The 18,624-nt window shown below is 44.8% G+C and overlaps 1 protein-coding gene across 1 annotated transcript in view; it reads right to left on the minus strand.

The window, feature by feature from the left end:
* The window catches only part of ITGA9 (integrin subunit alpha 9), a 351,429-nt gene that overhangs the window by 176,655 nt on the left and 156,150 nt on the right, over positions 1-18,624 (minus strand). Inside the window, exon 16 of the mRNA XM_043975289.1 lies at positions 6,851-7,000. Coding sequence (XP_043831224.1) covers positions 6,851-7,000 — 150 coding nt within the window. The remainder of the gene's footprint in view (positions 1-6,850; positions 7,001-18,624) is intronic.

Here is an 18,624-nt window from a genome sequence, read left to right on the forward strand (position 1 = left end):
TGGGAAAACTTAGATGAACTGACGCAAAGTGGTGTGAACAATCTGATGAGTCTGTGGCCTCGCCCTCCTAGGCCTATCTCACTTTACACAACTCTAGTCCCCTTAAGGTTAAAGCTGCACCCAGTTCTGGCACAGTCATCATTTCACCTTCCTCATCCTGAATAGGCCTTCCAGGTAAATTGTTGGAGACGCCCTTTTGCTACAGGTCCATGCTCTGACCCTATCACCCCACTGGTGAGATGACAGCTACCACAGCAGGCCCCTGGTCTGAAAACCCTATGTAAGCTTGGGTCCCCAGCATCTCTAGGTCTTCAACTAGGGAGGATGTCCAACCACCACCCAAAGCAGGCTGACCCATGGGATGGTGGGGGCAAGAGAGGCCCCTTGAGACACTATCCCTGATGGAATTGTTGTTTTCCGTACCCTCTTAAACTGCACCTGGCCATATGAATAAGCCATTCTAGGGGGCAGCTAGGTGGCACAGTGGATAAAGCATAGGCCCTGGATTTAGGAGGACCTGAGTTCAAATCCAACCTGACACTTGACACTTACTAGCTGTGTGACCCTGGGCAAGTCACTTAACCCTCATTGCCCCACCAAAAAAAAGAGAGAGAGATGAATCAGCCATTCTAATCCACTACCCAAACTCTACCCTAATTTGCATGACACAGTCAGCAAAACCAGGTAAACAACATGCACAGGATTACAATGATATAAATGAAAAGAACAAAAGAAAAATGTAGCTTGTGTCATTATAATAAACAAGGTTGTCCCATAAAAAGATTCACCTCCCTCTCTCCTTCATAGAAGTCAGGAACTACAGGTGCAGAGCACTGCATATAATATCAGACTCAGATAATGTGCTGGTGAATTTTATGTAACTGTTTCCTTTTAGTCTGTTTTTTATTCTTTGTCATAGGGGATGGCCTGCTGGGTAGGGAATAAGGGAGAGATATATTTGGAAATAAGGGGGATATAAAAACAAAGTATCAATAAATATAATTTTTTTAAAATGTGTGCATATATATGTATATATATACATATATATACATATACATATATATATATGTACACACACATTTGTGTATGTAATCTAGTGTTGCTTTAGTGGAATTTTAATGGAAAGTGTAAGTTTCATAACAACGTTTTGCCAGAACCATAACTATAGAATTTTACACCCAGGGCAAACACCACCACCCACACCTGAAGTGCCTTCATCTGAAATCAGGGAATGGGGAGACCTCCTGTGGTGAGAAAACAGAGACTACAGTAAGGGAGAGGGAGAGGGAACAAGGGATTGGAGAAAAGAGAGGAAGGGGGAGAGAAAGAGGGAGACAGAAAAAAGAGGTGGGGAGACAGAGAGAGCATTTACTAAGTTCTGGTAGTGCCTGGTGCTGGGGATGGAGACAGATAGGATGGACTCAAGGAGCTTACGTTTTCTTTCTTTTTTTTTTTTAATTTTTTGCAGGGCAATGAGGGTTAAGTGACTTGCCCAGAGTCACACAGCTAGTAAGTGTCAAGCGTAAGGAGCTTACATTTTAATGAAGGAAAATGAAAAACTCAAAACCGCTTGAGCTCATGTAGGCACAGTCTCATACACCCCCCCCCCCACACACACACACACACACACACTCTTCTGGGGAATGAGGAACATGGCTAAGTAAAGCCACTGGCCAATGACTTATTCTTCCTCCTTCTTGCGGGTCTGGCCTAGTCACAACCATCCTCTGGTGACCGAATGATTTGAAATACAAACAGACTTCTCTAAAGACATCTCCGACTGCTAGATTTCTCACTCAGTCACGAGAGATTTGATTTGTTTAATGAGATTTCAGAGAGAACGAGCAGTTCGTTCCAGGTCAGAGGACCTGTTTTCAGTTCCCAGCTCCACCACTCACTCGCTGAATGACCTTGAAAAAGAGAGTTGACCACCTCTCTGGGCCTCAGTGTTCTCATCTTTAAAATGGACCCGATGGCCTCTAAAGTCTCTTCCAATGATAGCTAACCTCTATAAAGCACCTACTATGTGCTAGTCACTGTGCTGAGCACTTCCCAAATATCTCATTTTATCTCACAACAAGCCCTGGGGGATGGGGGCGATCATTATCCCCATTTTACAAATGAAGCTAACAAAGGCTATGTGACTTGCTGAGGGGACCCGAGGTTGTGTTTGAGCTCAGGACTTCCCAACTCCAGGCCCAGAACTCTATCCCCTGCTCCACCATGCGGCCCCCAAGCTCTAGACCAGGGGTCCGGGGGCTATGATGCTATGCTGGCTCATTCTGTTCACACAGCAGCCTCTGTTCATTGTCAGTATTAGTATTCTTAAGTGTGTTCCTATTAGCACTTCTACTAGATTACCTCCAAAGCACTGTCTTCCCAAAAACCTAACGAAGGATGTGATGCAAATGTGAGCATCCCCACTTCATAGATGGGGAAAATGAGGTACAGAAACATGAAGTGCCTTGTCTCTAATCCCTGAATTAGTGAGTTTTAGAGCCAGGCCTTCTGCCTTCAAGGCCGGCGTCCTTGCCAAGATGTCCTGTTCTTATCTCGACTTTTCCCACAATTTTGCTATGTGTGAACCTGAAGTGTTTCAAGTCTTTTGGGCTAACCCCCCAAGACTCCACCAACTTGACTTAAATCACAGGATCACAGATTAAAAGCTGGCAGGGCTCTTGGAGGTCATCTAATCCAACCCCCCATTTTACAGATGAAGAAACTGAGGTATGGAGGACTTAAGTGTCACAGAGTTGGTAAGTATCTTGAGTGGAATTTGGACTAAGGTATTATTGACTCCAAGTAATTTTAAGGGATAGAGTCCTGATGATGGGGGAAATAAAGAAAGAACCATCCCTTTCCCTCCCCTCAGAAGACCACCATGCTTATTCAGGCCCTCATCATCTCCAGCCCATCTTCTACCCAGCTGTCAAACCTATTCCCAAAGTGCAGGTCTGATCATGCTCCTCTGCTCTTCAAGAAGCTTCTGTGGCTCCCTATTGCTATTAGGACAAACTACAAACTCCTTTGTTTAACACTGAAAGCGCTTCACAGTCTAGCTCTCACCAGGATTTACACATCCCCTTCAAACACCCTATGTTCTAGCATGTAGTTCTCAAAGGATGATCCGTGAGGTAAAAACTATTTTCATAATAATACAAAGATCTTTTACTTCCTAACACAATAAACATGGGTAGATAGAACCCACATAAACAAAGCCCTCTTGGGGGTCTCAAAGTTTAAGATGGAGAACCTCTGTTCTAGACCAATGGTCCCCTTGCTGTTCCATCCTCCCCCCAGGCTGTTCCCCTGGGCCCACAAACCTCTCCTCCTTCTCCTCCACCTCCCAGAGCCCCTCAGAGTTCAGGATAATTGCCACTCCCTTCCATGTACTTCAAGGCCCTTCCCTTCCCAGGATCCTGGAAGAAGCTGTCACTTCTGCCCTAAGATGAGACTGCTTAGAAACTGCTCAGAAAGTGATCCCTCCTGGCCCTTTTCAATAATAAAAAAACCTTTAGAACAGAGACATCCCACTTCCCTTTTTTTTAGCCGAGGCATTTGGCTGACTGCTTTCCAGGCTCCTGGCAATCCTTCCCAGGTGCCCTCCTCCCCAAATGATAACCGACGCTCCGCTGGGACTTTGGCCAATACCTTTCATAGAAACACAAGACCAGGTCATGAGGGCCGACAGACTGGAATACATCTGGGTTACATAAGCAACTTTTCAACACATTTCCCCCTCTCCCAGTGCGCTCTCTACCTTCCCAAAGCACCATGGAGTCTTGGAGAACTGCCCCCAGTCTAGCCCTTCTCCAATTCATGCTTCACATCAGTGCCCAAATAGTCTTCCTAAAGTATTACTCTGTGACGAAGTGGTTAGTGTTGGACTTGCATTCGAGAAAACCTGAGTTCAAATCCCGGCTCAAATACTAGCTACTAACAACCATAGACAACAAGGACAGTTAGAGGGCAGCTGGGTGGCTCAGTGGATAAAGCACCAGCCCTGGATTCAGGAAGACCTGAGTTCAAATCCGAATTCAGCAACTTGACACTTACTAGCTGCGTGACCTTGGGCAAGTCACTTAACCCCCACTGCCCCACAAAAATAAATAGATAGATAGATAGATAAATGAAATAAAATAAAGCAGGGACAGTTAGGTGGTACAGTGGATAGAGCATTAGGCTTAGAATCAGGAAGAGTCATCTTCATGTGTTCAAATCCAGCCTCAGACACTTACTAGCTGTGTGGCCCTGGTCAAGTCACTTCACCCTATTTCTCTCAATTTCCTCATCTGTAAAATGAGCTGGAGAAGGAAATGGCAAAGTCCTCCAGTATCTTTGCCAAGAAAACCCCAATCGGGGTCCCAAAAAGTGGGACATGACTAAGTGGCTCAACAACAACAACAAAATCCTAGGCAAATCACTTAACCTGAGCCTCAGTCCCCTCATCTGTAAAATGAGATAACTGAACTCGATACTCTTCCAGGTCCTTTCCAGCTCAAAATCTAAGATCAGCACTATGATCCTAAGTCACTTCACTGCTCTGAGCCTCAGTTTCCTCATCTGTAAAAGGAGGCTGGACTGGACAGCCTCTAAGGATCCCTCCCACTCTAAATGTATGATCCTATGTCCCACCCACTCACTATAGATGAAAGAGTCAGTTCCTAAGACTGGAATTCCAGGTCTCCCACAAACTATCTTGGATCTACCTGCCCAGTTTTGTCTCCTACTGCCCCTTCACAGTCTCCTTTCCAGAGAAATCCTGATGTTCTCCAGCCCCATCCTCATCGTCCCTCTCCTATCTCTCATCCTGGGCCAATACTGCTTTCCTTTGGAGCAGCGCTTAAGTACCTTTCCTCCTGTAAGGACCACCTCCTCTCTCCAGTCTTCAGTGGCTACCACCCTCCCCAGGGCAACAGCAGAGAATTAGATTCTCAGATGGGGAAACAGTCTCAGAGGTCACAGAGCCCAGACTCTGCAGGGGCAGAGATCCCCTCTCCAACTTTCCCCAACCAGTGGGCATCCAGCCAGCCTTCATTTGAAGACCTCCATCCACCAAGGGCTAAATTAGCACCTTCTGAGACCACTCACTGGACTTTGGGATCCATCCAGGTGTGAATGAAAAACTCATTTCTTCAATTCCACCCTGGACGGTGGCAACCTCAGGGTCAAGTAAGGGAGGTGGCAGATGGGGCACCCAGCACTTCGGGCCTTCTGTCGGTGCCAAGGGAAGTGCCAGTTCCACATCTGTATCTCAGCCCAAAGGCCGCCATCCTGACCTTCACAGAGGCCAGCATCAACACACCATGAGTAATTTGTTTCAAGAAGAGGCATCATATTTCAGACTCTGTGTGTTTTACATTCCATTTCACACATCTCAGAGGAGGGCTAGCATCACTTCACTATCCCCCAAACCAGGACAAGTTGGGCATGCAAGAACAGAAACACTTCTGCTTAAGTCCCTCTGTATTCAACAAATTCGGAGGATCTCTCCCAGCTCCCCAAGCAAGGCCCGGCTGCGTAGACCAGCCAGCAGCCTTCCTCCCCTGGAGAAACAGTGCCCTGGGAGCCCCATTCTCTGGCCTGTGACTGTCTCTCCCAGTTCCAGCCATGTTCTACTCTCACTCAGCTCCCTGACCATCTTCTTCATGGTCCCCCAAAGGGTCCCCTTCTTCCTGCCGTCCAAAGCCCTAGCTCTTGAACTACCATCACATCAACTCGGGTGGGATGGATCAGTCCTCTCTGCTGGCCCCCTCACCATCCTTCGACCTTTCAGGACCAAAGCAGCCTCCCTGGCTAGCATCCCCTATTAAATTGTAAGCTCCTTGAGAGCAGGGGCATTGCATTTGTATCTCTCTCCAGTGCACAGCATGACCTCTGGCACACAGGAAGGGCTTAATAAATGCTTCCTCATTCATAGAACTAGAGCTAGTCATCCAGCCCATTAACCTCATTTTACAAATGAGTAAACTGAGGCACTGAGAGATAAAGTGACTTGACCAAGGACACATAGGTAGCAAAAATCACAGCTAACATTTTTATATCACTTTGAGGTTTGCAAAGCAAATGTGTTCTACATGTTCTCTCATTTGAAGTTCACCGAAGCCCTGTGAGGCAGGAGCAATTATTATACCCATTTGACAGATGAGAAAACAGAGTCCAAGAGCAGTAAAATAATTTGTCCAGGATCATACAGCTAATAAATATTAGAGCAGAATTTGAATTTGTGTCTCTTGACTCCACACCCTGCTGTGACAGCGTGAGACAAGCAATCAGTCCTCCTGGCACTTTCTATCTTCCCGCTTCCAGAGCCACTGGAGTTTTTACAATTGTCCTCATATTGGTGGTTCAGCAATTAAATGGTTAACTTCATTCATTCTCTAACCAGCCTGATTCCTTTCTCCGCTATCCAGAATCACAGGATTTTCCATTTGAAAGGGAACTCGATGAGTATTCAATCAACTCATTTTTCAGAGGAGGAAGCTATGGCCTAATTCCAGGAAAAATGATTTCCCTGCAGCTAATTAATGTCACTGGCAAAATCTGAACCCAGATCTCAACCACCCCTCCTCCCAGTCCAATACTGTTTACTTACTGTCTCCCTTAAGTCTCAGTTACCTTTGTGCTATGGAACTGTTTTTAAAAAAAAAAAAAAGTTTCTTCACTTAATAGAAAGGTGGTGTACTACCTATGGTGAATGCTACATACACTGACATCCATTGTTGCTGTTGTTTGTTTCCTTTGCCTGTTTTTCTTTGTTATTAGGGAGAGTTGGGAAGGGAGTGATGTAAACAAAGAGATGCACTAATAAAACATTTGCTAAAGAACTAGAAAACCATATGATTCCAACCTGGTTCTTCTGAGCAATCTTCTGGCCCTTTTTCCAACGAAGAATGGGTCGAAGAGGAGGCAGCTCTTTCTCCCCTTTTCCAATCACGTGGTCGCCAAGGCTGTAGGCAGCTTCGAACACAATTGGACTGATGACGTCCTTGACCCTCCGCTGAAAGAACAAAGAAATCCACAAGTTACAGGGATGCCATTGTGAACCTGAGCTCCAGAACCGAGCACAAGGCTCCAGAGGGGAGTCTAATCAAGGCACAGGACAGTGGGACATCGCCCCCTTATTCTTGGCAATTGCATGACTCTTAATGCAGATTAGGCTGCCACAGCCACCGTGAACACCATGGCTTTCTGTTCACTGGAAAATTTCAGATCCTTTTCAAACTGTGCTCCAGCCACACTGCCCCCATCGATACTTAGAATACCATGTTGCTGTTGTTGTGTTTTAACCCTATGCATAATATTTTACTTTTAGCCCCATAAATAGAGGGAGAGAAACGGGGCCAGTGGCTTCATTGGTATAAGGAATTCCCAAGCGAGGGAACTTCCTCTTCCAATGCAGATGGACACCTCCTCTGCAACTTACATTCTTTAGCATCATTTAGTTAGTTATTTGGAACATTGGCTCCAAATTCTCTCCCTCCCCCCCAGACCCTCCCCATCCATTGAGGAAGCGAGCAATATGAGATCAATTATATATGTGAAGTCATGCACAACATATTTCCTTAGGAGCCATGTGCAACTTCTATTTAAAGAATTGCCTAGAGTCCCAAGAGGTTAGAGGACTTGCCCAGGACCACACAGTATGTGTCCAAGGGGAGATTTGAACCCAGGTTTTCCTGACCCTGGAACCAGCTCTCCATTCACTATACCAATGGTTCTCATAGTGTAGCCTGGGGAAGATCCCAGAGGGTCCCCAAAACCCTTTCAAGGGGTCCATGAGGTCAGAACCTTTCATAATAACACTAAGACATTTCAGTTTCTAATGCAATAAATAAGCTTGACAGGAGGAAGATGGTGCCTGGGAGATCTGGTGTTTTCTTTCAAAGGCAAACACATGAACATGACAGACAGGATTCTCTTGGCTCTAAGGATCCATCCAGGCCCTTCTTACTTTGTTTCCCAGGAAGAAAGGCTCTCCATTGATACAAGTCTTTAGTGTATAGTCTCAAACAATTGCCTGAGGCTCAGAGAGGCTGTTATTTTCCCAGAATCACACAGCTAGTGAGACTCAAAGGTGGGACAAGAACCCAGGGAATCCAGGTCCAGTACTCCAGCACCTGTACCATGCAGGGTAGATTTTCATCAGCAAAAGACTTGAGTAAGAGACAAGAGGTGAGTGGGCAATGGGAGGCTTTGGTGGCCCCTGGGACTTTACATATAGAATGTGCCTGGATTTCCATGTTATAGCCTGCAGAGACTCACTCTGGAAAGCTCTTGAGCATTTCAGAGTGGCCCCAGTGAATGTCTTCCATCTGGATCACCCAGAGGAAATGGCTTTCCCAGGTCTGCTGCACTCTCACTGAAGCCATGAGGAGGGATGCAGGACTCTGAGTCCCTGACCATGGTGCCCTGTTTTCCCCACTTCTGGTTTTATAGACTTCATGAGGCAAATATCTAAGTGCTGTGCTTCCCACAAAGGATACACAGGCATCAGCATATAGTAACACCCTGCATATACAGAGGTCAGACTTTTGGCAAGCCCAGTCATCTGGAATATAGCCATGAAGTTAAAAAAAAAAAAAAGGCCCTGAGCCCTTGAAACCATGGCCACAGAGCCAAACACTTTACTGTGCAAAAGAGGCCTTTGCTCAGAGACTATTAACTCAGTTTACAAAAAATCCCAGCAAGCACATTTATCTTTCCAGGAGCATGTTAGAAGGAGCCAATCAGAAACCAAAGGCCACGGGCAGGGGCAGAGGACGAATTGAGTGGAGAGGGGGGGGAGGAGAATGCTGTTGTAGGCAGGCACATTGGTAACAGTGAAAATGGACATGAAGAAACCACTTAAAGTCAGGGAACATACCTTCTATGTCTATGGAGCCCCAAAGCAAATCCTCTGTAAGTACTTTTTGATTGATTAGTTGATTGGATTAAGGGGCAGGGGGAAAAAATTGTCACTAACTATGAAAGCAGAGCAATCTGGATCCATTTAGCTCTGGGATGAATAGCCCTCCATATTTCAGAGGCCTGGGGGGAAAGGAGGGGAAGGGGAGGGGTAGACATAGACTGCAGTAATAAGAAGCCTGAGTCATGCAGAAAAGGTTAGATTCTATTGTGTTCAGAGGATTCTGATTAAGAAAGTGGGCAACATACACCACATTGTAGAAAGAATGAAAACAATTATTTCTTTTTCTTTTGAATCCCATAGAATATTGAAAGACACTGAAGAAGGGCTCCGAGCCAATTGACAGATGCTCTATGGAGGTTGATGGGACTACACGGACAAGTATTCCCCCAGAATGAGAAGGCAGAACTAGGCAGCAGAGAGCTCAAACTGAGGAAGCACAGATGACTGAAGGCCTGAAATACCTGGTACAAAAATAAGTCATCTTTAGTTATAGATGCACCTAAAAATTGCATAGAATGAAATGCCACCTCTGTCCCTTACTCTCTGCATGACCCAGGGCAAGTTGTTTGGCCTCCGGGGACCTCAGTGCCTTCAGCTGTAAATTGAGAGGGTTGAACTAGGTGACCTCTGAGATTCCTTTTAGCTCTAAGTCTATGAACCTGTGTGACCTTTTTCATGTCCCTTGATGTCTCTGGACCTCAGTGCCCTCATATGTAAAATAAGACAGTTGGCCTATATGGTATCTGAGGTCTCTTCTAGCTTTCAAATCTATAATCCCATGAAAGGACAGAAACAGAAACTGGGCCGACAAGGTAGACTCAAGGCTGTGTATTTCCAGCGCCTGGCCTCCCAGAGACTTCACATTCAAGTGCTTACTGTGTGTGAGACAAAAAGCTCAAACACAAAAAGCCCAGAGCTCCAGAGCATGTTTCCTACATCCCCCTTGCATCATCCCCAGCTTTCCTCCAAGTACTCAAGAGCCACTTCTTCCTCGTGGCCTCTCCTGGTCTCTCCTGGTCTCTCCACCTCTTAAATGGAGGAGGTACCACTTTGTGGATCCTTCCCATCATCTGTATACATACTCTCTCCCCAAGGGGAGGAGAAACTCCTCAGAGGCAGGGCCCACTTCCTCTTGGGCAACCCCCAGAGCCTTATATAGAGGAGATGTATAACAAATGTTTGTGAGTTTGAATTTAATTGAAGCAAGACAAATCTAATCCTGCTTCCACATGGTGCCCATTCAAATGCTGAAAAACATCTCATTCCTCCCCCCACGTCTTCTCTTCTCTGGGTTAAATACCCCCAGTCTTTTCAATCAATCGATCAATCAATTGATCGTCTTGAGGCATGACTGAGGCTATTCACCAGGATAAGTAGCCTCCCTGGATGCCCCTCCCCCAGCTTGGTGATTTCTTTCCTAAACTTTGGCACCCAGAACTGAAGAAAATACTCAGAGGTGGTGGTGACTAGGGAAGATTATAGTAGAGAACACCACCACCATCTAGCTAGCATTTATACAGCCCTTTACCATTTACAAAGTACTTTACATGTTATTTCATTTGAGCCTCACAACAACCTAGAGAAGGAGGTGTTATTATCCCCATTTTATAGCTGAGGAAACTGTGTCGGAGAGAAGTATAAGTGGCCTTCCTAGCATCACACAGCTAGTAAGGACCTGCATCAGCATTTGAACTCAGATCTTCACGACTCCAAACCTGGAGCTGCAGCCACTGTGCCCTCTAACCTGCTTCACTGACTCATTGCACAGGGATCCGGCAGCCTCACTCTGATGATACATTTGTTTCAGAGGAGTCTGCTTGGGACAAACAAGGAATGCTGGTGAAGGGGAGCACCACCATCAAGGGATACAGGGATGCGACTGTGAATGACTTCCTCTGACCTATTCCAAGAAAGCGTTGCCAATGGCATTGCACAAAGGTAGCTGGAGTATGGGGAGGTGGGGAAAGCAGCAAAGGAGACCAAGGCACACACAGGGTCAGGCAGTGGCATCAGCTGCACACCCACGAGGTCTATGGGGGCCTTCTTCTCTCTTCTGTTTGCTGCATATAACATTACACCTAGATACAAAACTAGAACAGACTCAACCCATCTGGTCCCACTCCATCATTTTACAGTGATGGGAAGTTTAGTGATCTGGTCAAGGTCCCATGGGTGCCAAGTGATAAAGCTGAGATCAGGATCCGTGTCCCCTGCCCAGAGTCCACACTGCTGAGATGTGCTGCCTCTCCCAGAAAAGGATGCTAAGGGGAGGGCCTGAAACAGCTGGTTGGCAGAGCCCAGTGCCTCGATGTCCCCTTCCTGAGTAGTGATCTCATTCATCAAGGGAAGCTGAGCAGCCTCCTTCCCCCATGGATCCCAACAGCACAGCAGTCTGCAGGAGGTCCCAGAGCCAAGAAGGAAAGCGGGGGGGGGGGGGGGAGGGAGAGGAGAACGTCTGACCTACATTGTGTCAGCCTTGGCAAAGCCCAGTGTTTGTGTGGGTCTACTCTGTATCCTGAAGCCGAACGCACACATTATAAAAACCTGACAGCATCCAAGCTGGGAACAAATGAAAAATGCTGAACTTGGGCCCGGCACCGTCCAAGTTAGTCCAGGAATGTAGCAATGCCGCCTGCAAAGCCTGGCTTCGGGCTTCCAAAGTGGGACAGCACCCTTCCCTCTGGGGGAGTTGATGCTGAGAGCACTCACCACTGGCGTGATACAATAACCCCAAAGTCCAGCCTGAAACAGTCCCCCCTCCCCCACTCACTGATGCTGCTCTCCTCTGGGCTGGAAGGAAAGCGAGAGAATCACTTCAGTCACTCTCCTTTTCCCTCCCCTGCCTTTTTTATACTGAAACTTCCCTAGGCTGTATTATTGCCTTTGGTTACAAGCTATCCAGATTTCTTGTAAAAGGTTAACTGGCTGTGAAAGAACTGTCACAACAAGGAGCCTGAGAGACCCTAGAAACCACCACAGCCAGAGGACCCTGGATCTCAACATCTTCATGGAATGTGAGCAGATGCTGTGGTGGGACAAAGAGGTGGCTCCCATACTGAATAGGAAGAGAATGGCTCCGTGGCACTGGAGAAAAACAGTCTTTTCAGGCTCTCTGAGATACTCCCTGCTGGAAAAATCAAGGGAAATGGATTCAAGTTCCATCTCTAAAACTGACTGCTTGGATGATCTTGGGAAAGTTGACCTCCCCACTCTCAGTTCTTCATCATCGACATTCTCCTGGTGATGACACTTTTTCTGGCCATTCCCAGTGAGGAAAGCAGAGCAGCACCTGCTTTACAACGTCCTTTTTTTATTTTATTTTATTTTATTTTATTTTTTTTGCGGGGCAATGAGGGTTAAGTGACTTGCCCAGGGTCACACAGCTAGTAAGTGTCAAGTGTCTGAGGCTGGATTTGAACTCAAGTCCTCCTGAATCCAGGGCCAGTGCTTTATCCACTGTGCCACCTAGATGCCCCCATGCTTTTCAACTTCTAATCCCATTCACCAAGAGATTTTGTCATCTTCAAAGTGTTACAACCAACAAGGTCAATTGTCTGTCCACTACTCCATGCCGCCTGTCTGGTGATGCCATATGGCTGCAAATCAAAGGACGATCACATTGAAACATTGCCCCAAAGGCCAATGGAAAGGTGGATGATTGGCATAAACGGGATGCTGGATAGGAAGACAAACCACCAAAGACAAGTAGAACCAAAGGGATGTGCCCCCAGTGAACCCTGGCAAAGCCTCCAGGGATCTTCAATGGAAGATTTATTAAATTATATGGATCAGGGGGCAGCTAGGTGGTGCAGTGGATAGAGCGCTGGCACTGGAGTCAGGAGGACCTGAGTTCAAATCCAGCCTCAGACACTTGACACTTACTAGCTGTGTGACCTTGGGCAAGTCACTTAACCCTCATTGCCCAGCTAAACAAATAAACAGACAAACAAACAGATAGATAGATAAATGGATGCATGAATGAATGAATAAAGAAATAGATAAATAAATAAATAATGTGGATCAGAATGACACAGAATGGGAAGGCATGGAAGCCCTATAATCGGCACCAAGGAACAACCACTTACAAGAGTAAGAAGCACAAACACTGGCTTAGAAGGGACCTCAGGGGCCTCTCAGTCCAACCAGAATTTGGACTGGAACAGCCAATAGTCTTCATCCCACCTTTGTCTGGACCCAGTATCACGTGGGAGCAAATCAATCCACTTTGGGATGACTTGAATTATAAGGACATTTTTCCTGGCTTAAATTTGTATCTTTTTAATACCATTCAATGCTTTTAGTCCTTCTCTTTGGGAACAAGGAGAATCGCTCTAATCCCTCTTTCCCATGAGAGCCCTTCAAAGGCTCAGAAGGAGACAGTTGTTGTGTCTATTCCAAGTCTCCTCTTCCTCCTCTTCATGGATCCATTAAAATACCTGAACACCATGGCTCCTATATAGGAAAATCTCTTCAGCTGTTTGGGATGTAACACGATGCAAACTTCCCATTATCACCATGAACAACACATAATCCAGAGGACACAGATTTTGCTGTTGTTTTTTTGAACCTGAAACTTTGCGTGAGCACTGTGATCCTAAGAACTTTGAACATAGAATCTACTCACCCACTAAGAACCTACAGTCAAGTCTACTAGCCCTTCCTAACCTTGCTCTAGTCTAGCTTTCTAGCTTCACATATACATCACTGCCTTCACATCCTCTATGGTGCTGCCCAATGGGCCTTCTTGCTGTTTGTATCAAAAGACACTTCATCTCCCATCACTATACCTTTGCACAAGCAGTACCCCCTACCAGAATGCACTCCTCCTTCCATACCTCCACACTTCTGATTCCTGAGTTTCCTTCAAAGCCTGAGGCCTTTACTGATCCTCACCACTACTAATAATATCCCCCCTCCAAAAAGAATGCCTCATTTTTTTGTCTATACTTCTATATGTACATGTTGACTCCTCCAACAGAACATAAGCTCCTTGAGGGTAGGGATTATTTGATTTCTCTCTCTATAACCCCAATGTCGGGCACATAGGAGGTGAATAATAAACACTTGTTCACCTTAATTGATGAAAGGCAAGAATTATTTCATTCCTGCCTTTGTATCCCCAATACCTAGCCCAGGGCCTAGCAACATAGTAAACATATAATTAATTCTTATTGATCAACTAACTCTTCTCTTTCATCCATTACTCATCAGAACCACAGGCATCCCCCCAAAAAACCTCAGTAAATGACCCCAATCTTCAAGGAAAACTACTGCTATAAGAAACATTTCCTAATGCTTGTTCCATTTGAAAATCTCTTTGGTTTGACATGCAGAGCTTACCTTGATGGTATATCACTCAGAAAGCCCTGTCTGATTCTGTCGCCTAGCAAGCTTTGTCCCCTTAGGTCACCCTAGCAAGCTTTGTCCCCTTAGCTTTGTCTCTTCTGGGGCAGCTAGGTGGCACAGTGGATAGAGCACCGGCCCTGGAGTCAGGAGGACCTGAGTTCAAATCTGACCTCAGACACTTGACACTTACTAGCTGTGTGACCCTGGGCAAGTCATTTAACCCCAATTGCCTCACTAAAAAAAATTTTAGAATGGGGAGAGCAAGACTTGGGTCACAGATACCCCCATGCCTCTGTGACAAAAGCAAAGAGGATATGGGAGCTAATCTCTGGTTAAGATGACTCAGGCGCCTTCCCTGATCCCAAACTCTGTCCCATTGTTCAAGGTATACACGACTGAAACATCCTCTACCCTGGAGCCCCAGTGTATCTCATGGCCTAGAGGCCCTCCCACTGCCTAACATCCAAAATCAGGATCTATGAAGAAGAGCATCAGAAACATTCCCTTCTTCTATAGGGTGGGCCCAAAGCCACAAAGGGCTCTGATGTTTTAACAACTTTTTGAAAGTTATTTCCTATATATGTATAGGATGCTCTCTTTCTCTCTCTCTCTCTCTAAATATATATATATATATATATATATATATATAATACATACATGTATACATATTTATTTCCTAGACGTACTGTAAATTAAAAACAAAAAATAAAGGAGTTATTAAATATTGAAACCCCTTCATGACTTTGTTACTTTAGGCCCGCCCTGTACAAGGAGAAAAACCCTTAGTAATCAGAATTCTCAGTCATCATTCTGTGCTTACTTCTAAACAGGTTGTCTGTTCTGTTGCAATAGTTTATTGTTAACTATTCAAGGACTGATCAAGAAATACTTGTACAACAAAGAATTCTGATCAAGGTGGTTACAAAATTTTCACTATTGTTGGTTATATTTAAAGTTTCCTTATAATTAATCACTTTTATAGTAGTTTTTTTCAATCAACAAGCATTTATTAAGGTCCTACTATGTGATGCCCAACACCCTGCTTAAGTGCAAGGGATACAAAGAAAGTCAAAAGGCATTCCCTGCCCACAAGGAGCTGTTGGTAGTAGTTTTTAGTTTAGTTTTGTTTTGTTTTTAAAAGGAACCTTCCCTGTCATCCTGCCAAGTTACTCACCTCTACCCAACTGATGGTTTTTGCCGATGTTCACCAGGATGGTAACCTTGACTGAGGTGGACGGATACATTCATGGTCCATGAACGGTAAGAGCCAAAAACCAGATTCAAACCCAAGTCTTCTTGACCCAAGTCAATAGATGAGATAGCATTTATGAAGTGCCTACTATGTGCTGAGCACTGTGTCCAGCTGAAGCCATGCTACTTCCCTTTTTTTCAATTAAATCGTTCTTTTTTATTATGAATTTGGCAATCACCAACAATCAGATGCAAACCTGTCCATGTCCCTACACTGCAGTGCCTGCCCCTCTCACCCTACTTTCTGGGTGCTCCGTATTGACCTTAGATGGATTGACTTCTATGCATGTTGTCTTCCCAAGTGGAAGAGAAGCTTCGTGGAGGAGAGGGACCACATTTTTGCCATTTTGTTCCCAAAGCTTAGCACAGAGTCTCACAGCAGAGGGTCTCACACATAGCTCCTAATATGTGACTGTTCCCTTTGACCTTTTTTGTTCTCTTCTACACATTTTTAAAAGAAGGTTTTGGGGGCAGCTAGGTGGCACAGTGGATAAAGTATTGACCCTGAATTCAGGAGGACCTGAGTTCAAATCTGGCCTCAGACACTTGACACTTACTAGCTGTGTGACCCTGGGCAAGTCACTTAATTCTCATTGCTCCCCCCCCCAAAAAAAAGGTTTTATGGAGGTTCTTTTCCCCCATCTCTTTCACCATCCCTGAAGTCTACCCACAGCTCTTTGTGTAGAAAAAGCTCTCCTTTGTAAGTGTTAAGAATAGCCCAAACAAATGAATCCACACATTGGCCATGTCAGAGAATACAAGTCTCCTTCTGGATCCAGAGTCTTCTACTTCTCTATCAAGGGACTGGAGATGGCTCCTGACCAGTCTGAGCCATGCTTTGGTTGTTCTCTGGATTGTTGTTGGTATCATCAACTAAACTATTCTCCTTTTGCACTGTGTCGGTGCAGATAAGTCTTTGCATATTTCATGGAAATGAATTCAACATTTTCACTTCTTACAACACAATAAAACTCTATTACATTCATGTAATTCAATTTTTTCCAACACTTTACCACTGATGAGTACTTATTTTCTTTCCATGTCTTTGCTACCATAAAAGGTGCCATTGTAAACCTTATGCAATTGCATATTATATTTTGTATTATGCAATATTGCATATTGCATATGTTATGCATATAATATTTTACATTTAGATATAATATGCAGCATTATCTTAGACATAATGGGACTTTCCCCACCATAATTTATCTCCTTGAAACATGTGTCTAATAGTATCAATTGATCGAAGGGTATGTGCAGTTTAGTGACTTTAGGGGCATAGTTTCACATTATTTTCCAACATTGTGTACCAACCACAGCTCCACCAATGATGCACCAGTGTGCCAAATTGTACTGCTTCTCCATGAATGAATGAATGTTCAATGGCTAGAGGGCAGCATGGAGGGGAGGGCAAAGAAGAGAATAAACACAGCCGCCTCTGCAAATAAGCACTGGCATCCAAAAGGGCCTTTGGAAACTACTTAATGCTGTCTAGATTAGTCCAGACTCATAGAAAGGAAATGAGATGCAGATGTAGAAAGGGCAGAATTTGCATCTATTCTGCCCAAAAGGAAACAGAGCCTAAGTCACTGATGAGATTTTCCCCCAAGTAGAGTCATGTTGTAGAGGTTATAAAGTCTCCTCCACTACAACCATTCCCTAGTCATAATAGGAAGAATCGTAAGAACTAGCAATTATGTAGCACATAATGTTTACAAAGAACTTTAGAAATATTATCTTATCTTATCCTCACAACAATCCTGGGAGCTAGATATAATTATTTTCTCCATTTTACAGATGATGAAACTGAGCCCGAGAGAGGTTAAGAGTCATGCCTAAGCACGTGGAAAGCAAAGAGGGGAGGGACCGAGTACTTATTAAGAACCATGTGTCAGGAACTATGCTAAGCTATTATCTCATCTGATCCTCACAACAATCCTATTTTAAAAGCTATTATTGTGCCCATTTTTATAGAAAAGGAAGCCAATGTGGGCAGAGGTTAAATGACTTGGCCAGGATCACACAGCTAGGAAGTCTCTAAATCAGGATTTGAATTCAGGTCTTCCTGACTCCATGTCCAGCACTCTACCCACTTAGCTAACTAGTTGCCTCTAAATACCAAATAGAAGGTCAGCTCTTGAGAGAAGAGGCGATCCATGTTTTTATCTTTGATTCCCTAGGGCTTGGAAGCACTTTGGCATGAGGCATAGACTGCAGGGCTTAAAATCAGGTACAACCTGTTTGCTTATCCTTTCTCTCACATTACCTAGCTGTGTGACCTTAGGCAAGTCACTTGTGCCTTCAGCAATTCCTTAACTAAGTCAAAGATGGCTGACAATCTGTGAGTGGAGGGAATTCTAAAGCAGCAGTCCCCCGTGGTAACAAAATCACATATCCTCTGCATCTTTTATATTCTTGTAACCTTAGGCTCTGCTGATAGCCTGCCTTCTCTTCTCTCAAAGTAAGCCAGAGAATGCTCTCTTCACAACAATGATTGAAACTCTAGGACTTCAAAAGGCATTTCTAAACAGTCACTTGGCTTTGACATTTTGTTGGGCATTAGATCTGGGCCTTCATTGGTTTAGGGAACTGCCACTGAAGAAATGCCCTCTACCAATGGAGAATGGACAATTCTCTGCTCCTTGTAGTCTTTGAGAGATGCCTGGGTCACTGAGAAGTGACTTGCTGGGAATCACACAACAGAAGTAAGATGTGACCCCAGGTCTTCTGGATGCCAATGTTGGCTCCCTATCCATTACACTGCCTCTGCCTCTCACTTTAGATCCATAATCTCCATTATACAGCCCAAATCTCAAAAATCCTAAACAGCATAAAGCACATAAGACAATAATTGTTTCCTTCAAACCGTAGAAGGCCTGCATGCATTTTCCAAAGAAAGATCTCTAGCTACTGTTCTCTATGCATTATGGAAAACCAATCTTTCCCATTCTTTCTTGGGTAGGAAAGTAGAGGAAATGAACTTCGTCTCTTTTGCTCCAGATTTTCCTCTCCCTCTCTCAATTTTGGATTTGTTATGTCCCCCCCCCCACCCTCCAGGCCAGCATTCATGGGTTCCATCAATACGTCACAGTCAGATTTTGTTTGAAAAACACTGT

Source organism: Dromiciops gliroides, chromosome 1 (genome assembly GCF_019393635.1).
Source record: "Dromiciops gliroides isolate mDroGli1 chromosome 1, mDroGli1.pri, whole genome shotgun sequence".
NCBI classification, from domain to species: Eukaryota; Metazoa; Chordata; class Mammalia; order Microbiotheria; family Microbiotheriidae; genus Dromiciops; species Dromiciops gliroides.